A 17,499-nucleotide genomic window follows, 5' to 3' on the forward strand; every position below is an offset into this window, starting at 1 on the left:
AAGGCTTCTTCTAATAAAGGAGTTAACATATAGTTTCAACATCTGTACTCTCCATTAAACCACTTGATGACATTTTGAGAGTCACTAAAAATCTGAACCGATCTTAGTCCCAGGTGTGTAAGCTAGCAAAGAAGTAGTTTTAAGGTTTGTAGTTCAGCATAGTTGTTTGTTCCTGCTCCTAGCCCCACCGAGGCTTTTAAGCATCTATGTGCATTTATATGAATTACAATTCCTACCCCACAAATGTTCCTTTGATCAGAGGCCCCGTCAAAATAAGCCCAAGGGATATCACCCCTAATATGTTCCTCCCTATTCCCCCTAACATTTGATTTAGGGATTGGTACAGGTATGCTTTCATAGATGGCAACACATTCAATCACAATGTGTTCATGAGATGGGTTTTGATCCTTGAAAATTCTCCTATTCCGGGCCAACCATGTGCCTCATGCTATTATTAGAGGTAAATTCCACATGTTTTCCTCCTGGGTGTCCATCCACCAATTTTCCCACACCTCCCTAATAATTTCTCTATCCCATCTCTGGGTTTTCTTTGTCAACCTCAAGGTCTTGATCCATACAACTCTGTTGAAAGGACACTTTAGAAATACATGTTGAATTGATTCTTCTTCTTTCCTACACAAAGAAAACCAACCTGGTCCCATCTTGGATCTCTTCTGGAGATTATCACATGTTGGAACCTTGTTCCTTAGTATACACCAGAAAAACGTTCTTGCTTTTGTTGGAAATTTTTGTTTCTAGATATGTTTTGCTGACCACTCCGGATTTTCCCATCCCTTCTTAGACATAAGATAGTTATAACCATACTTTGGGGAGTAACTACCAGTGGGAGCATGAACCCATCGCAGGGTGTCTGGTCTACTTCTGAGGCGTACATTCGACCTCTAAAGTTCCATGGTAAAATGCTGCCATTCCTCCTCCCATTGGGGTTCAAGGTTTAAATACCCTCCGGATAACCAGGCTTGGTGCTAGATTGTTGAGTGTCCAAGCTTCTCTATCTGACTCAAATTAAATACCCCTCTTTCTTTCAAGTGGTCAATGATTCCCGGAGAGAGGGAAAAACCTTCGTTACAACCCACCCACGGGTCTTACCCCACCCTTACTTGCTCTCCGTTACCCACTTACCAGGAGAGCCCTTGTTCAATTATCTTGATTGAGTCCAGAGTTGCCTTCCACACCATGGATGCTTGTGAATTTTTCTTGTCCAGCTTCCTAATCCACTCATCCATTGGCATTGGATCAATATATTTTCTTTTTACCACCAACATCCATAGATTTTCCATTGTTAACAACATCCAATTTTTCTGCTAGAGATGGGCCAAAAGCTGTGAGGTATTTTATAGCCCACCCTTCCCGTTCCTTCGGTCTTACCACTTTCTCCCATGCCACCCAAGGGAGGAAAAAATCCTCTTTTGAACCACCCCACAAAAATCTACTACATGCTTTCCTTACTCTTGCAAGAATTCCTTTGGGCACCCATGTTAATGCCAACCAGAAGATAGGGATTGCCATGACGACAGACTTAATCAGAACTAGCCATCCTGCTCTCGATAACCATTTATAACTCCAGTGTTTAATCCTGTTCTCAATTTTGTCCACCAACCAGAACCAGTCTTGATTCCTATATGAGTCAGGCTTTAAATGGAACCCCAGGTATTTGAAACTATCTGACATCTTCTTTTCCTCAAAAGGAAGATCCTCTGCTATCCTTCTAGTCTCCGCCCTTGTGAAACCTTCCAGTATCAGGGAGGATTTTTCTTTGTTGATACACATTCCCGTAGCTTTAAGAAACAACTCTAGGATAGATTTTATATGCCTAGTTTCACTCCTGCTACCATTACTAAAGAGAAGAATGTCGTCCACAAACAATAAATGGGATATATGAAGGTTGACAGCCACTTCAATGCCCTTTATATCTCCTCTTCTCCTTGCTTCAAGGATCATTTGACTGAGTCCCTCTGCTGCTAGGAGAAAGAGTAGTGGAGAGAGAGGGCATCCTTGCCGAAGTCCCCTCTGGCTCTGAAAGAAAGATGTGGCTGCCCCATTGATCAAGACGACAAAGCTAATATTTTTCATACATCCCATAACCCAGTTTATGAACCCAATGTTGAACCCCAAGTGAGTCAATAACATTCGAATGTACAACTAGCTGATTCAGTCATATGCTTTAGATAAGTCTATTTTGACAATAACACCTTTCCTCTAGCTTTTCTTGATGCTATGTATGGTCTCTTGTGCCACACCCACTGCTTCATGAATCTGCCTTCCATCCAGGAAACCAAATTTCTCTTTTGATATGTTCCTTGAGAGAATCGGTTTCAATCTAACTACAATTACTTTTGCAATTATTTTGTAAATGCAGTTACATAGAGATATCGGTCTGAAATCCTCAAAGGACGACGAGTCCTCCTTTTTTAGAATTAGGGCTATGAAAGTGGCATTGAAAGGTTCAAAGATCAACCCTTTCACCTTGGATTCTTCTACAACCTCTGTAAGTTTGTTCCCAAAGGAATCAAAAAAATGTTTAAAGAACTCCATAGTCCAACCGTCTAAACCTGGGCTCTTATCCTTTTGCATTGACCTTAATATTCCTTCGACTTCCCCTTTTGTCACTTCGCCCATAATGGTTTCATTATCCTCCTCCTCTAGATACCTTGGGAAGTTTTGTGTTGTCCTAACCACCTTGGCGATAGACACCTCTACAGGGGCTTTGAAAAGTTTTTGAAAGTGGTTCCTTCCCAAGAGGGACAATTCCTCAAAAGACTTGGCCTGGGTTCCTACCTCCGATTTTAAACTCCAGATTGTATTTATATTTTTTCATCTTTTTGCATAACTCTGATTTTTTTTTGAGTTTTCATCCCCTGCTGCCAACCAAATAGCTCTGCTTTTTAGTCGCCACTGTTCTTCTCTAATTGTTAAAATATTCCTTTGGTTGGACTCCAGCTGTTTGATCCTATCCCTCTTCCCTTCCATCTCATATCCATCCTCTTTCGGGCTTTCTAGCAGGTCTAATTCCTCTCCTATTTGCTTTAGTTCTTCTTCTTCTTTGTCTTTCTTAACTTTGGCCCATTCAATAGTTGCCTTCTTCATTCGCTTTAGGTTTTCCATGAACAAAAAGGCTTCCCCCCTGTCCTGATTTTCTGCTTCTAACCTCCAAGTAGATTTGAACAGATTATTATAAGATTCCTCCTTAATCCAACTTGGATTGAATTTAAAGGGGGAAGCAGCCTTTTTGTTAGAGCCTTTCATTTATAGCAGGATGGGAAGATGGTTCGAGTCTCCTCCTTCCCCCACCTAGTGTCTAAAGACTGGAGCCTAACCACTAGTTCTTATATAAGGAGGAAATGGTCCAACCTCTTTGTCACCCTGGCTTGCCCTGTTCTCTTATTCCTCCACATTGGCTTGGGCTCGATCAGGTTGATGTCCATCAGTTTCCTAGAACTAATCTTAGTCATGAATAAATCAGTCAGGGGGTCGACATGTGCAGATGGTACCCAAGTTTCAGAGAGGCCCAGAGAGAAGTTCAAATCCCCCATATTACCAAATTCAGATTCTCCATAAATGACTTTGAGAACAAATTGCTCCAGCATATTGCTCTATCCTGACATGGCCCATAAATGTTTAGGATTAAGAGATTGGTGCAAAGCTCCAGAGAGTAAACCTCTAGACCTAGATCCTGATCAACCCCCTAGGTGGAAAGAACCTTCAACCTTCCTTCCTTTAATCCTGTAGCCAAGCCCTCAGATCTGCCTTTGGCATCTAGTGACTAAAATGCCCATCCTGGAAACATTTTGTGTAAAGCTCTACTAATCTCCTCACCCGATCCCAGGGTTTCTTGCAACAGAAGCACATATAGATTATAGGAATTTATAAGAGCCTTCAAGGCCAGTTTTTTAGGGGTACTAGCTAACCCTCTACAATTGAAGGACAAAATGATCATTTAGATACAAGGGAGGGGTTCTACGCTGCTCTAAGCACCCCTGAAATGGATAGTTGTTTCCCATTGGCTATGTCGATTTTTTCTCTTAGTCGAGCCTTCAAAATGTTTGTCTTCCTTCCTCTGGATTTTCGAGGTCCAATCGGCATAGGTTGTGACCCCGCCCCCTGCATCCCAAGGGATAATTTTCTTTTCATGAGGTCTGAGGTTGTAATGGGGATTCACTGCAAATGCGCGGGGCATACAAGAAGGCTCGACACTAGACCCAGGACTACGGTTCAAAAGAATCTCAGGGATGGAAGTGATGATATTATCCAGTGTTTCGTTTACATTATTAACATGAAGATTTTCTGATTTCAACAGCATGGAAGGACCAGGGTTTGACATAGAATTGAGAAAAGACAACAAGGATGTATTAAAAGAAGGGATAGGTTCCAGAGCTGTACCCTCCAGCTGATGAGTTGAAACCAATCCTTCTCCCTCCTTAGTCTTTGTCCAAACTATCTCCCCCTGATGCTCTTTCTCTTTGCCTGGTCTCTCCTTAACTTGAATTTCCACTATTTCCACAACATCGTCTTGCATCTTGTCCTCTTCCATCCTTTCCCCCCTGTGATTGGGATGTCCTTTTACTGTTCCTCCTTCATTTGGTATTCTTCCGATCCCCCCTCCTTTCTTTGCCTTCTTCTTCTTCTAAACCCTAGAGGGCATTCTCTTGCCAAGTGTCCATATTTATGACATTGATGGCAACGAAATGGAAGCTGTTCATAATCAATCATTTGAGTATAAGAGAAATCCTTGTATTTGAGATTGATTTCCTCTGCCAACCCTTCCCCAGGGTTTAGACTTACTAGTATTCTGGCTAGTCCTTTTTCGCTAGTGTGCACAAACGACTTATCAGCTTCCAAGAATCATCCCAAGTTATTCCCAATTGCCCTGAACAATGAATCAACCCAGAAAAAAGGAGGAAGGCCTGGGAGTCTTACCCACACCGGGATTTCGTCCACCTTCTCTCTATGAGCATCAAATAAAGGGTTCCACATTTTGAAAAAGACTGGATTTTCCCCAAAACTCCAGTTTCTTTCCAACGCCCATTCCAATGCTTCCTTTCTAATGAATTTGATCATGAACCATCCCTTCGCTAGGGTTGATACTTCATAGTTTTTGTATAAATCCTCCTGCCAACTTTTAACTGTCCATTCCTGAATATAATTTGCTGAAATTTTTTTCCACTTTACCCTACCAACCAAGGTTAACTCAGCTACCTCCATAGCTTCGTCGATCTGGAGATCGACTCCTAGAACCAGATTTGTAGTTAACTCTTTCTTCCAGATTAACTTATTTTTCTTCCACTTCTCCCTTGTCTTCCTGTGATGCCCCCCTTCCCCAAAACCTGGTGAGATATCCTCTGCATTGGTAGCTATTTGTTATGAAACCAGCTCACAAAAAGATAGAAAAGCTATATGAATGCCTTAGAATTCAGCCTCTTCGAGGGGGCAACCTCCTTTACATTACACAAATGAACAATTCTTCCATGATACAAATGATAAGACCTCCTTTCTATATATAGGAGTCTAAGGGGTCATAATATAATCAGAGCCGACATAACAATAATAATGTAAGGGCACAATAATAACAATAGTGGGCTTTTATGGGGCACAATAGTAACAATATGGGGACTACATGGGTACAACAATAAAATAAGGGGGTTGTACTAATAACAATAAGGGGTTACACTAGTAGTATAGGGACCTAACATGCCCCTCTCCTTCAAAAAGTGTTGTCCTCAACGCTTGAGTAGTTCTTGATGCTTCTGTATAAAATTCTTGTCCTCCCAATTGGAATCTTCAGCGGGTAAGTTCTTCCACTTGATGAGATACTCTGAAATTGATCGATTTCGTAGTTGTCGGTTCTTGTTTCTGTGATTTCTCCAGGTTCCAATATGATTTTTCCTTCCTCTTCAAGTTCTGACAATATTGTTTGAATTGGGATCTTCTGCAACTTTTGAATGAGTGGCCACACTTCTTCATCCTTTTTCCATTCATCCCTTGCTTCATGTATCCAATCTGGTTGGATAATAGAAATAGCACAAAACAATGCTTCCACATCCTCATCCTTTCTTGGGAGTGCATCGCAATAAAATTTTGCTTCCCTTTTCTATAGATGATGTCAAAGTCATAACCCAACATATTTGTGACCCATTTTTTCTGTTCTTCTAAAGATAATATTTGTTCTAAAAAGTATTTAAGAATATCATAATCCATTTTTACCTTGAAATGTCTTCCCATTGGGTAAGGTCGCCATTTCTTAAGTGCATGTAGTATTGCCAAGATTTCCTTCTCATAAATAGCTTGCTTGAGATGTAACCGTAAAAATACCCAATCACCTACATCAAAACATTTTTCACTGAGATGTTGATCTACCTGTTGTTCATTCGATTCTACACCAAAGTGGCGTTATCCTTTAAAAGTTTGAGAACTTGTTGTTGATGCTCGATGTGATCTTTCACTACTTGAACCTTTTTCTTCTTGATATGTCCTTCTATCTTTAGAGTTTGAGGAGTGGTAATTTCTTCCAATGCTTTACAGGATATGGTTGGATTCATTTCTTGATGCTCGATGTGATCTTTCACTTCTTGTACATTTTTCTTCTTGATATGTCCTTCTATCTTGATAGTTTGAGGAGTAGTAATTCCGACCAATGCATTACAAGATATGGTTGGATTTATTATGTGATCTTTCACTTCTTGAACCTTTTCCTTCTTGATATGTCCTTCTATCTTGAGAGTTTGAGGAGTGGTAATTCTTGCCAATGCTTTACAAGATATGGTCAGATTCATTTTTTCTTTCTCTAGGGTTGGTTCTTGGTGTATATCCTCTTCTTTTGATGTTTCTTGATCCTTTTCTTCCTCCTCTTCATAATCTATGTAAAATAATTTCTTCTCAGCACACTTATGACCTTTAGTGCATTTGCTATCACAATTGTAACAAAGCCCTTTTTCTCTTTTTTCTTCCAATTGTTGTGGTGTCACCCTTGTAGGTTGTGGAAGGCTAGGAGAAACAACACTTCCATGTTTATAGTTGTGAGGGGTAGAATTAATTGTTTCCATAATTTTTCTTTCCACTTTTCTTGCCAACCTGAATGCCTTATCCAATGAATTAGGTTCCCAAAGACGAACCTCATGTTGAATGTTATCCTTTAAAGTCCCTATGGAGACATCAATACTCTGCTTCTTTGGTATCAGTTTCCCTTATAGTCAATTTTTGAAAGTCCTCAATGTGCTCTTCCATTGAACACTTTTGTTTGAGATTTATCATTTGGCTAAAGAAGGTGTTTCTCTTTGTATCCTCATAATGTGCTATCGTTTCCTTCGTGAAAAATGACCATGTGACAAGTGGTTTACGAGAACAAAGCCCTTTATACCATAAAAATTGGTTCGGTTCTAAATAATTAGATTCAATACATACCTTTTGTAATAGTGGTACACCATGTAGATCAAAATATTTCTCCTTCTGTAGTATCCAATTTACAGGATCCTTGCCATCAAACTTCCTCATCTAGCTTTTTATTGATTTTAGGAGCTCGATCTTGAAACAACTGTAACTTTGAAATTTTAGATTTTCTAGTTCTGAAATCACCACCTACAATAGTCCTCTATGTCCTCTTTCCAATGTCACCAGTCTGATTGAAATTAGATTCTCCAAGAAAGAGTTATGCACAATCTACCAAGATGACCTAATTATACAGCTTTTCAGAATAACGAACTTGTATGACTTGCCACGTCTCACTCTTTTGACCTCCGGATCTGAAAAATACATACAACAAACTACAGTCCGTCCTCTTTCTGTAACTTCTTACGAAATTTTAATCTGATGCTCAGAGAGAAAGTTATGATGATTTCCCCAGGTCACCTGTTTGGAATGTAATTCAAGAGTCTGCAAACATGCCAACTTCCTCAGATCATATCTCCGCAAATATAGCGCGAAAATCTATGAAATTCAAACCTGAGGTTTATAACGATTTCAGCCCAAATGGGGTTTTTTTTAAGCATCTGAAACGTTGCAGACAAAACGTTATAACGCAAATGCCACGATGACCTGTTTGGAGCAACGAAACCTTAGAATCCGAAGCTCTAATACCAAATGTTATGAAACCAACTCACAAAAAGATAGAAAAGATAGATGAACGCCTTAGAATTTAGCCTCTTCGAGGGGGAAACCTCCTTTACATTACACAAATGAACAATTCTTCCATGATACAAATGACAAGACCTCCTTTCTATATATAGGAGTCTAATGGGTCATACTATAATCAGAGCCGACATAAAAATAATAATGTAGGGGCACAATAATAACAATAGTGGGCTTTTATGGGGCACAATAGTAACAATATGGGGACTACATGGGTACAACAATATAATAAGGGGGTTGTACTAATAACAATAAGGGGTTACACAAGTAGTAGGGACCTAACACTATTTCCTAGAGTGGCTTATAACGCCCCTTCGACCAAGTGTTTCTGAGGTTGTTTAGACCTCCTTCACCTATCTGACCTTCCTCTCCCACCAGATGTGGTGTCTCTCTTGCTTCTGAACAACCCTTTGCCCTTATAAAACCTTTCTAGGCTGCTGAGATGGAAGGGTATAAAGGAATCCCCTATTGTTCAAAGATTACTCCCCTCCCCGCCTCCAAAGTCTTCCGAGCACCATTTAGAGTCTTCCCCTATCCATTTAACACTGGAAACTCTAAGAATGAACTCACATCTTAGCAAAGGGTTTCTCCTCTTCGGACATGCAAAGGGCTTCTGCATGTGACTGTGTTATCCAACCAAAACCCTCTTACGACTTCTGCCGGTCCCAAAGCTTCCACGAGGAAAGATTTCAACGCTTCTTGCCCCTTAAACCCACAACTTTGAGAGTTTTCAATCAATTCTTTGAGAAGAGAGGAGTGGCTCCAATGTCCCACTACTGGGACTAGTGATGTATGGTGTAAAAATGTGTCTTAGAACTTTTGCTTAATTCATAAGTCTATTAAGGCCAACACGTTTTCATGCATGTTTTGTAGATGTTTGTAAGACTATTCTTGCGGAATTTGTAATGCATGTTTGTTTCACCTGTACTAATATTGTTGAACTACTTCGGTTTTTTTAGTACTTACACTGTTGGGAATGTGCTGTATTGTTTATCACTGCTATCTCATCCTTGTGGACTACTCCATAGGATATTAGACAGACCTTTCTTGTTTACTGGTTATAACGACTATCACATTCATGTGGACTACTCTTCTCGATGGTGTACTTGTTTTCCCTTGTACTACGGTTTTAATGACTACCGCATCCATTGTGGACTATTTCACTGGATGTTAGACAAACCCTTTCTGGTTCACGTGTGTCTCTTCCTGGGTGTTACTACTACCTCTCGCTTAGAGGCTCACTTTACTCCCCCCCTTTGTAGGAAGAGAACCTAGACACAAGTTACATTACCCACTCATGAGGCACACTCACCTCACTTTTGAAAGATACCAACATCATTGTTATGTAACCAGCTCACAAAATAGAAGAAAAGATAGATCAACGACTTCAAAATCAGCCTCTTCGAGGGGGAAACCTCCTTTACATTACACAAATGAATAATTCTTGGATGATATAAATGACAAAACCTCCTTTCTATATATAGGAGTCTAAGGGGTCACAATATAATCAAAGTTGACATAACAATAATAATATAAGGGCACAACAATAACAATAGTGGGCTTCTATGGGGCATAATAATAACAATACGAGGACAATAAGGGCACAACAATAACAATAAGGGCTACAATGACAATAGTAATGGGGGAATCACTAGTATTATAGGGACCTAACATGCCCCTATCCTTGAAAAAAGCATTGTCCTCAACGCTTGAGTAGTTCTGGATGCTTCTGTATAAAATTCTCACCCTCCCATATGGAATCTTCAGCGGGTAAGTTCTTCCACTTGATGAGATACTCCGAAATTAATCGATTTCGTAGCTATCGAGTTCTTGTTTCTGTGACTGCTTTAGGTTCCAATATGATTTTTCCTTCCTCGTCAAGTTCTAGAAATATTTTTTGAAATGAGAGTTTTTCACCTATAACCTTCTTTAAGCATGAAACATGGAAAACTAGGTGCACTCGGGAAGCTGCAGGAAGCTCCAATTTGTATGCCATAGTACGAATATTTTGCAACACCTAACCATAATACTTTTGTGATAATTTAATATCCTTATTAGGTTGCTTGAGGGACATCTGTTTATATGGTTGTAGCCGTAGGAATACCCTGTTACCTACATCAAAACTTCTTTCACTGCGATGTTGATCTACCTGTTGTTTCATTCTATTCTGCGCCAAAGTGAGGTTATCCTTTAAGAGTTGGAGAACTTGTTGTTTATGCTCGATGTGATCTTCCACTACTTGAACCTCAGAATTTCTCTTAAATATGATGTGGTGGACAGTGGATGATATCCATAAAGTGCCATAAATGGGGTCATTTTTGCTGCAGTATGGAAGGTAGTGTTATACCACCATTCAGCCAGAGTCAACCATTTGACCCATTGTGTTTGTTTATCAAATACAAAGAAATGAAGATATCCTTCCAAACATTTATTTACTATCTCAGTTTGCCCATCAAATTGAGGATGATAAGATGAGCTATGAGCTCACTAAGTACCTAGACAAGAAAATAATTCTATACAAAAATTTCCAGTGAAAATAGGGTCTCTGTCGCTTACAATAATCTTTGCGTTTCCATGTAGCTTTTGAATTGTTTCCATAAATGCAGTAGAAACTGTATGAGCTTTAAATCGATGCGATAATGCACAAAAGTGTGCATACTTGGTAAGTCTATCAACTACCACCATGATGACACTCTTTCCTTCGGACTTGGGTAAACCTATGATAAAATCCATTGAAACCTCCTCCCAATGTTGGCTTGGAATGGATAAAGGTTGTAATAGACCCAGGGTCTTAAGTTTTTCAACTTTATTTTGTTGGCAAACCAAAATTTCCGCCACAAAATTTTGAATATCTGATTTAAGTCCATCCCAAAAAAATTCCTTCTTAACCCTGTGGTAAGTTTTTAAAAATCCTGAGTGCCCTCCTAAGGGAGAGGTGTGCAATTCCATAAGAATATTTTGTTTGAGTTGGGAATTCTTACATAGGTATAAGTGATCTTTGTACCATAAGGATTTTTCTAGTTAAATGTATCAGATGTACTGGGATCTTGTTGTAGCTTTTGAATGAGTGCCCACACTTCTTTTTCATTCTTCCATTCATCCCTTGCTTTGTTTATCCAATCTGGTTGGATAATAGAAATGCACAAAGCAATGCTTCCACATCCTCATCCTTTCTTGAGAGTGCATCTCCCACAACATTTTGCTTCCATTTTTTGTAGATGATTTAAAATTCATAACTCAACATCTTTGTGACCCATTTTTGCTACTTTTCTGAAGTTAATCTTTGTTCTAAAAAATATTTAAGATTATCATGATCCGTTTTTACCTTGAAGTGTCTTTCCATTAGGTAGGGTCACCATTTCTTAAGTGCATGTAGTATTGCCAACATTTCCTTCTCATAAATAGCTTTGTGTAAAAGCTTTCCTTTGATTGGACAACTTTCGAAAGAAATGGGTCTTTATTCTTGCACTAAAACAACACCAATTCCATTTCCTGAGGCATCACATTCCACAATAAAGGATTTTGTCAAGTCCAACATAGCTAAGACCAGTGCTTGGAACATTTCCTCTTTAAGATGTTAAAAGGCCTTGATCGCTTTAGGAGTCCATGAAAATGAATCTTTCTTCAATAATGTTGTTAGAGCTGCTATTATTCGCCCATAATTCTTAACAAACTTGCGATAATACCTTGTCAACTCGAGAAATCCTTGCAGATGCTTTATGGATGTGGGGATTTTCCATTCCTTAATGGCTTTAATTTTGCTAGGGTCTACCTTCACACCTTCATGAGATACAATATGACCCAGATATTCCACCTCTTGTACTCCAAAGAAACATTTGGAGCTTTTTGCATATAATTATTTCTCCTCCAATAATTTGAGCACCCTGTCAACATGTTGAACATTATCCTTCCAAGACTTGCTGTAGATTAGTATATCATCAAAAAACACTAATACAAATTTTCTAAGGGTTTGAAAATGGAATTCATCAAACCTTGAAATGTAGAAGGTGCACTGGTAAGGCTAGAAGGCATGACCAAAAATTCATAATTACCCTCATGAGTTCTAGATGCTGTTTTAGGAATGTATTCAATCTTCATTCTGATTTGATGATATCCTGAACAAAGATCCAACTTGGTGAAGTAAATTGATCCATGCAATTCATCCAATAACTCATTAATGACATGAATGGGAAATTTATCTTTAATAGTGAGCTTGATGAGCTCCCTATAATTCAGACACATGCGCCATGACCCATCCTTCTTGTGCATCAATTCTACTGGAGCAGAGAAAGAACTTTGACTAGGTTGAATTATACTAGCCTCTAGCATTTCTGCAACCATACACTCAATTTCACTCTTTTGGGCATAGGGATATCTGTAAGGCCTGGTATTTGGAGGAACACTTCCTGGAATCAAATGAATAGCATGATCATGATCACGAATAGGTGGGAGGCCTTTGGGAGTCTCAAATACCTTGGAATGATTGCCTAAGACTTTTTGGAGATCTGGAGAAATAGATGGTTTCGATGTGGGAACCTCTAACGAACATAATTGTGCAATTATGCCTTATTTTTCTTTCTTTAGTCATTCCATTAGAGCTGATTATCTTTCCCAGTTTCCCTATTATACCCCTTAATTCAACTTCCTTATAACCAAGGATTGTATCCATTGGACTCCTCGTACAACATCAACACCACCCATTAGAATGAAAAGCATTGGGATATTCAATACATATTCTCCCATGGATAGCTTGATATTATATCACTTTCCAGAGCAATTTACGGATCCTTCACTTGCAACCATCGCCTAACAATCTGGTGCTGGATATAAGAAGCAATTCAATTCCTTGGTTATCTTACAATGAATAAAATTATGGGTATTGCTCGAATCAATCAACACTATTACCTTTTTCTTCTTGATATGTCCTTATATCTTGATAGTTTGAGGAGTGGTAATTCCGACCAATGCATTACAAGATATGGTTGGATTCATTTCTTCTTTCTCTAGGTTTTTTTCTTGGTGTATATCCTCTTCTTTTGACCTTTCTTGTTCCTTTTCTTCCTCCTCTTCAAAATCTATGTAAAATAATTTCTTCTCAGCACACTTATGACCTTTAGTGTATTTGCTATCACAACTGCAGCAACGCCCTTTTTCTCTTTTTTCTTCCAATTGTTGTGGCGTCAACTTTATAGGTTGTGGAAGGCTAGGGGAAACAAAACTTCCATCTTTATAGTTGTGAGTGGTAGGCTTCATTATTTCCATAATTTTGCTTTCCATTTTTCTTGCCAACCTAAATGCCTTCTCCAATGAATCAGGTTCCCAAAGACGAACCTCATGTTGGATGTTATCCTTTAAAGTCCCTATGAACACATCGACCATATGCTCTTTTGGAATATCTTTTACCCTTATATTTAATTTTTGGAAGTCCTAAATGTGCTCCATCATTAAACCCGTTTGTTTGAGATTTATCAATTGGCTAAAAAAGGTGTTGCTTTTTGTATCCTCATAATGTGCTATCATTTCTTCCATAAAAATTTCCCAAGTGACAATTTGTTTACGAGAGCAAAGCCATCAATACAATACAAACTGATTTGGTTCCAAATATAAAGTTACAATGCGTACCTTTTGTGTGTTTTGCACATTATGGAGATCGAAATATTGCTCCATCTATAGTATCCATGTTACGGGATCCTTGCCATCAAACTTCCTCATATCGATCTTTGGAACATGGTGGGTCTTCAATCCACTATTAGGGTCTATGAAATCACGATTAACATTTCTTTTGTTCTCCTCACAAGTTTTCTTTACTACCCTTTCGCTATTAGTAAGCATTTCTTGTAGCAAATTTGTCAAATCTGTCTTCAAATATTCCATGTTGCCTTTAAGTTTTTCTTCTATACCATCCATCTTAGCTTCCATGCTTGTCTTCAAATTTTCCATGTTGCCTTTAAGATTTTCTTCTATACTATCCATCTTAGCTTCCATGCATTTATTTAAACCATCCATCTTAGCTTCCACGCCATCCATCTTAGCTTCCATGCCTTTTTTTAAACTATTCATCTTAGTTTTTGTTACTTTTTGTGAGAGTGAATTTTGTTGCACTTGGTGTCATAATCTTGATATATCATGTTGCATTTCTTCCTCTTCTTCATGCATCATGCTAGAGCTTTTAGGTTGCTTACTAGGTGTTTCCATTTTCTTTCTTCGAGGCATCAATTAATGATAATAATGCTTCACTATGCCCTTTGAATTCCTTTAAACTAATTTTTCAAACCAAACTTATGCAAAATAAAAAAAAAAAAACTACACACCTTTTTTCACTTTGTAGGAGCTCGATATTGAATCTGTTGTATCTCTGTAATTTCAAATCTCCAAGGTCTGAAATTGTGTCTTGCAGTAAACCTCTGAGTCCTCTTTCCAACCTCGCAATTCTGATCAAAATTGGATTCTCCAAGGAATATTTATGCCAAATCTCCCACGATAACCTGATTATAGACTCATCCAGTAGAGATAACTTGTACGAAGTGCCACATGTCACTGTTTCGACTTTAGGACCTGAACCCGATATACAGAAAACTACAATCCATTCTCTTTCTGTATATTTTTAGGAAATTTAAATCTAATGCACAGAGAGAAAGTTATAATGATTTTCCCTAGGTCACCTGTTTGAGATATAATTCGGGAGCCTGCAAAAATATAACTTCCTTGGATCCTATCTCTGAAAATATAGTTATAAAATATCTGAAATTTGGACCCAAGGTTCATCGAGATTTCGGCTCAAATGGGTTTTAATTTTTGTTTTTGAAACGTCGTAGAAAAAACATTATAGCGAAAATGAAACAATGACCTGTTTGGAGCAGCGAAACCCTAGAATCCAAAGTTCTGATACCAAATGTTATGTAACCAGCTCACAAAATAGAAGAAAAGATAGATCAACGACTTCAAAATCAGCCTCTTTAAGGGGGAAACCTCCTTTTCATTACACAAATGAATAATTCTTGGATGATACAAATGACAAAACCTCCTTTCTATATATAGGAGTCTAAGGGGTCACAATATAATCAAAGCTGATATAACAATAATAATATAAGGGGAACAATAACAATAGTGGGTTTCTATGGGGAACAATAATAAAAATATGGGGACAATAGGGGCACACCAATAACAATAAGGGCTATAATGACATTAGGAATGGGGCAATCACTAGTATTATAGGGACCTAACAATAACACTCTTGTGTGCTAAACAATAAGAGCTAAGGCAAATCTCTAAGTAAATGGAAACCATGCCATCGTACTAGATGAGACTCCTATGCCAAACAGTGTGAGGTCTAGTTGGGACTTCATACTGGAGAGATCCCCTAAATGTTGGCGGTCTAACACCGTCAACAGATACTATGACCAAAGGGGTCCTTATTCCATCATTTTCACACAAATCCTTTGATATTGAGCTTCCTTTAGCTATTGCAATCTTGTAGCTCATGGCCTCACATGATACACTAAGCTAGACTATGCCTCATGATGCCTCTACTCTCTCAACGTTGGAAATGATAGATCTTGGAACTCAAAATCTTGAATCCATCCAGGGGGCATTTGTTGAGTCATCTAATGAAGTAACACCGTCAGACCGAGTCATTGTTACACAGTATTTTGTCTCACCTCCTACACTTCCCTGTGTCATACACCAGAGTTCCAAAAAATTGACAAATATGCAGTGTACCCATCTTGATATGCAGTCCAGATCCTCCCTGAAGAACTAATAAAAAGTTGCCTTGAGATTTTCCTGAGAGAAATGAGCTCAAAACCCTAATTTCTAGGTCAGCGCGACTGTGACATTGACCACTTGTGCTGATGGCAAGTTACACCATATTAGGCTCGCACTGCCAGCGTGGATTTGGCCTGGATACCCACACTGATCCCTAAAAGACAAGTTTTTCGAAAGAGGAGGAGAAGCTTCGTGATCTAGAGGCTTCCAGAACGACGAGATAGATGATGTTCGTTGTGGCTGTGGTCAAATTCTCCCAATATTACCATTTGATCTTATCCCTATGAGCTTCCTCCTTGAGATGAGGACCTTCCTCTATCTTTGGTGAGATCCTAACTCCCTCTCCCTGCCTATATATTCATTCCCCTCCATTCCCAAATGGTTGGTCTCTGATTATTTGCACCCTTATGCTAAGATAATGCCTACATGCTATTCACTTTGGCTTGGAGAAGGAGTGCTTGGAGAGATTGAGCTTGGACTTGGACATTCACTCAAGGAGGGATACTAACATCAAGGCCTGGGTTGTATGCTTCCTCTTTTGTTTATTAATATATACAACTGTTGGTTCACTTTCCATAAATGCTTGTGTCAATGCTTCATTTATCTTAATGCTCCTTGATTTGTTAAGTTGATTACATTTGATTATGCTTATTTCACTTTTATGATTTGTTGTGTTTTTGGCCTCTTGTGTAGGTATTCAAATGCTGTGAGAAGAAAGAACTGAGCCTGAGGAGAAAGCGATCAAGATCTTGAACAAAGGAGTGAATTATAGCATCAGAGCGAGATAGGTCTCCTTCCTCTTCTCTTATTACGTTTGTAATCTTGGAAAGTGTCTTGTAGATTGTCTCGTTTGTTGCTAGACCCATTCATTAGGTTAGAGGGACCGTCTATGTCTGCAGAGAAGATTTACCTACACGACAAAATGGCGACTCCGTTGCGGAAGCTATAACCTTTCCATCCATTTCTTCGATCAGATCCTTTGATGAGTTTGACCAACCTTCGATTTCTAAACTTGTGTGCATCATTGTAGGTTTATACAGTCATTGGTTTTTGCTTGAGAGTATTGAGTCTGGTTTGATATTTGAGGATTTTTGTTTTTTCCTTCTTTTCCCTACTCAATGCATTTTTTGTGTTTACAGAAGTGTTGCCAGCGTTGATTTTGAATCAACAGGTGGGCTGCTTTGCCTTTAACAGGCGTGCTGCTTTGCCTTACAATGCTAGTTTGGCTTTAACAAGCACGCTGATCCCAAAGGTTAGAAAAAATTTAGGGTTTCTTCTCATTTTCAGTGTCTTGACCTCTGTGAGTGTTTTTGCAGTGTGATTTCATTGTGTTTCTTTGATTGTCGTCCTTTAATGGTTACAATTGTCTCTTTGCTTCTGTTGGTGTGTGATTGAAGTTGGATTGTCTCCTAGGGTTTCTAGGTCTAGGTCACTCTTCACTCATTACTTGGCTTGTATTTGTGAGATCGATTGTCTCCATTTAAGAGTTTTACTGTGATCAGGACACCATTTTCAAGTTGCTTTCAGTTCATATTTGCGAAGTTGTTTTCATTAGTATTGGATCATATTTGTACTTTGAAAATTACTTTTGCT

At 38.7% G+C, this 17,499-nt stretch overlaps 1 protein-coding gene across 1 annotated transcript; it reads right to left on the reverse strand.

The window, feature by feature from the left end:
- Window positions 1–1,257: 1,257 nt before the first annotated feature.
- LOC149167579 (uncharacterized) lies at window positions 1,258–1,791 on the reverse strand. Its single transcript, XM_089430526.1, has one exon. It carries the CDS (start codon window positions 1,789–1,791, stop codon window positions 1,258–1,260), a length of 534 nt encoding a protein of 177 aa, XP_089286652.1.
- Between the last annotated feature and the right edge of the window lie 15,708 nt (window positions 1,792–17,499).

Source organism: Pinus tabuliformis, chromosome 5_1 (assembly GCF_031772625.1).
Source record: "Pinus tabuliformis cultivar Carrire ecotype Pingquan chromosome 5_1, CPIR1, whole genome shotgun sequence".
NCBI lineage: Eukaryota > Viridiplantae > Streptophyta > Pinopsida > Pinales > Pinaceae > Pinus > Pinus tabuliformis.

Coding starts and splice junctions, on each gene's coding strand:
- LOC149167579 (XM_089430526.1), bottom strand. CDS start 1,791: ATGTGTATCAACAAAGAAAAATCCTCCCTGATACTGGAAGGTTTCACA.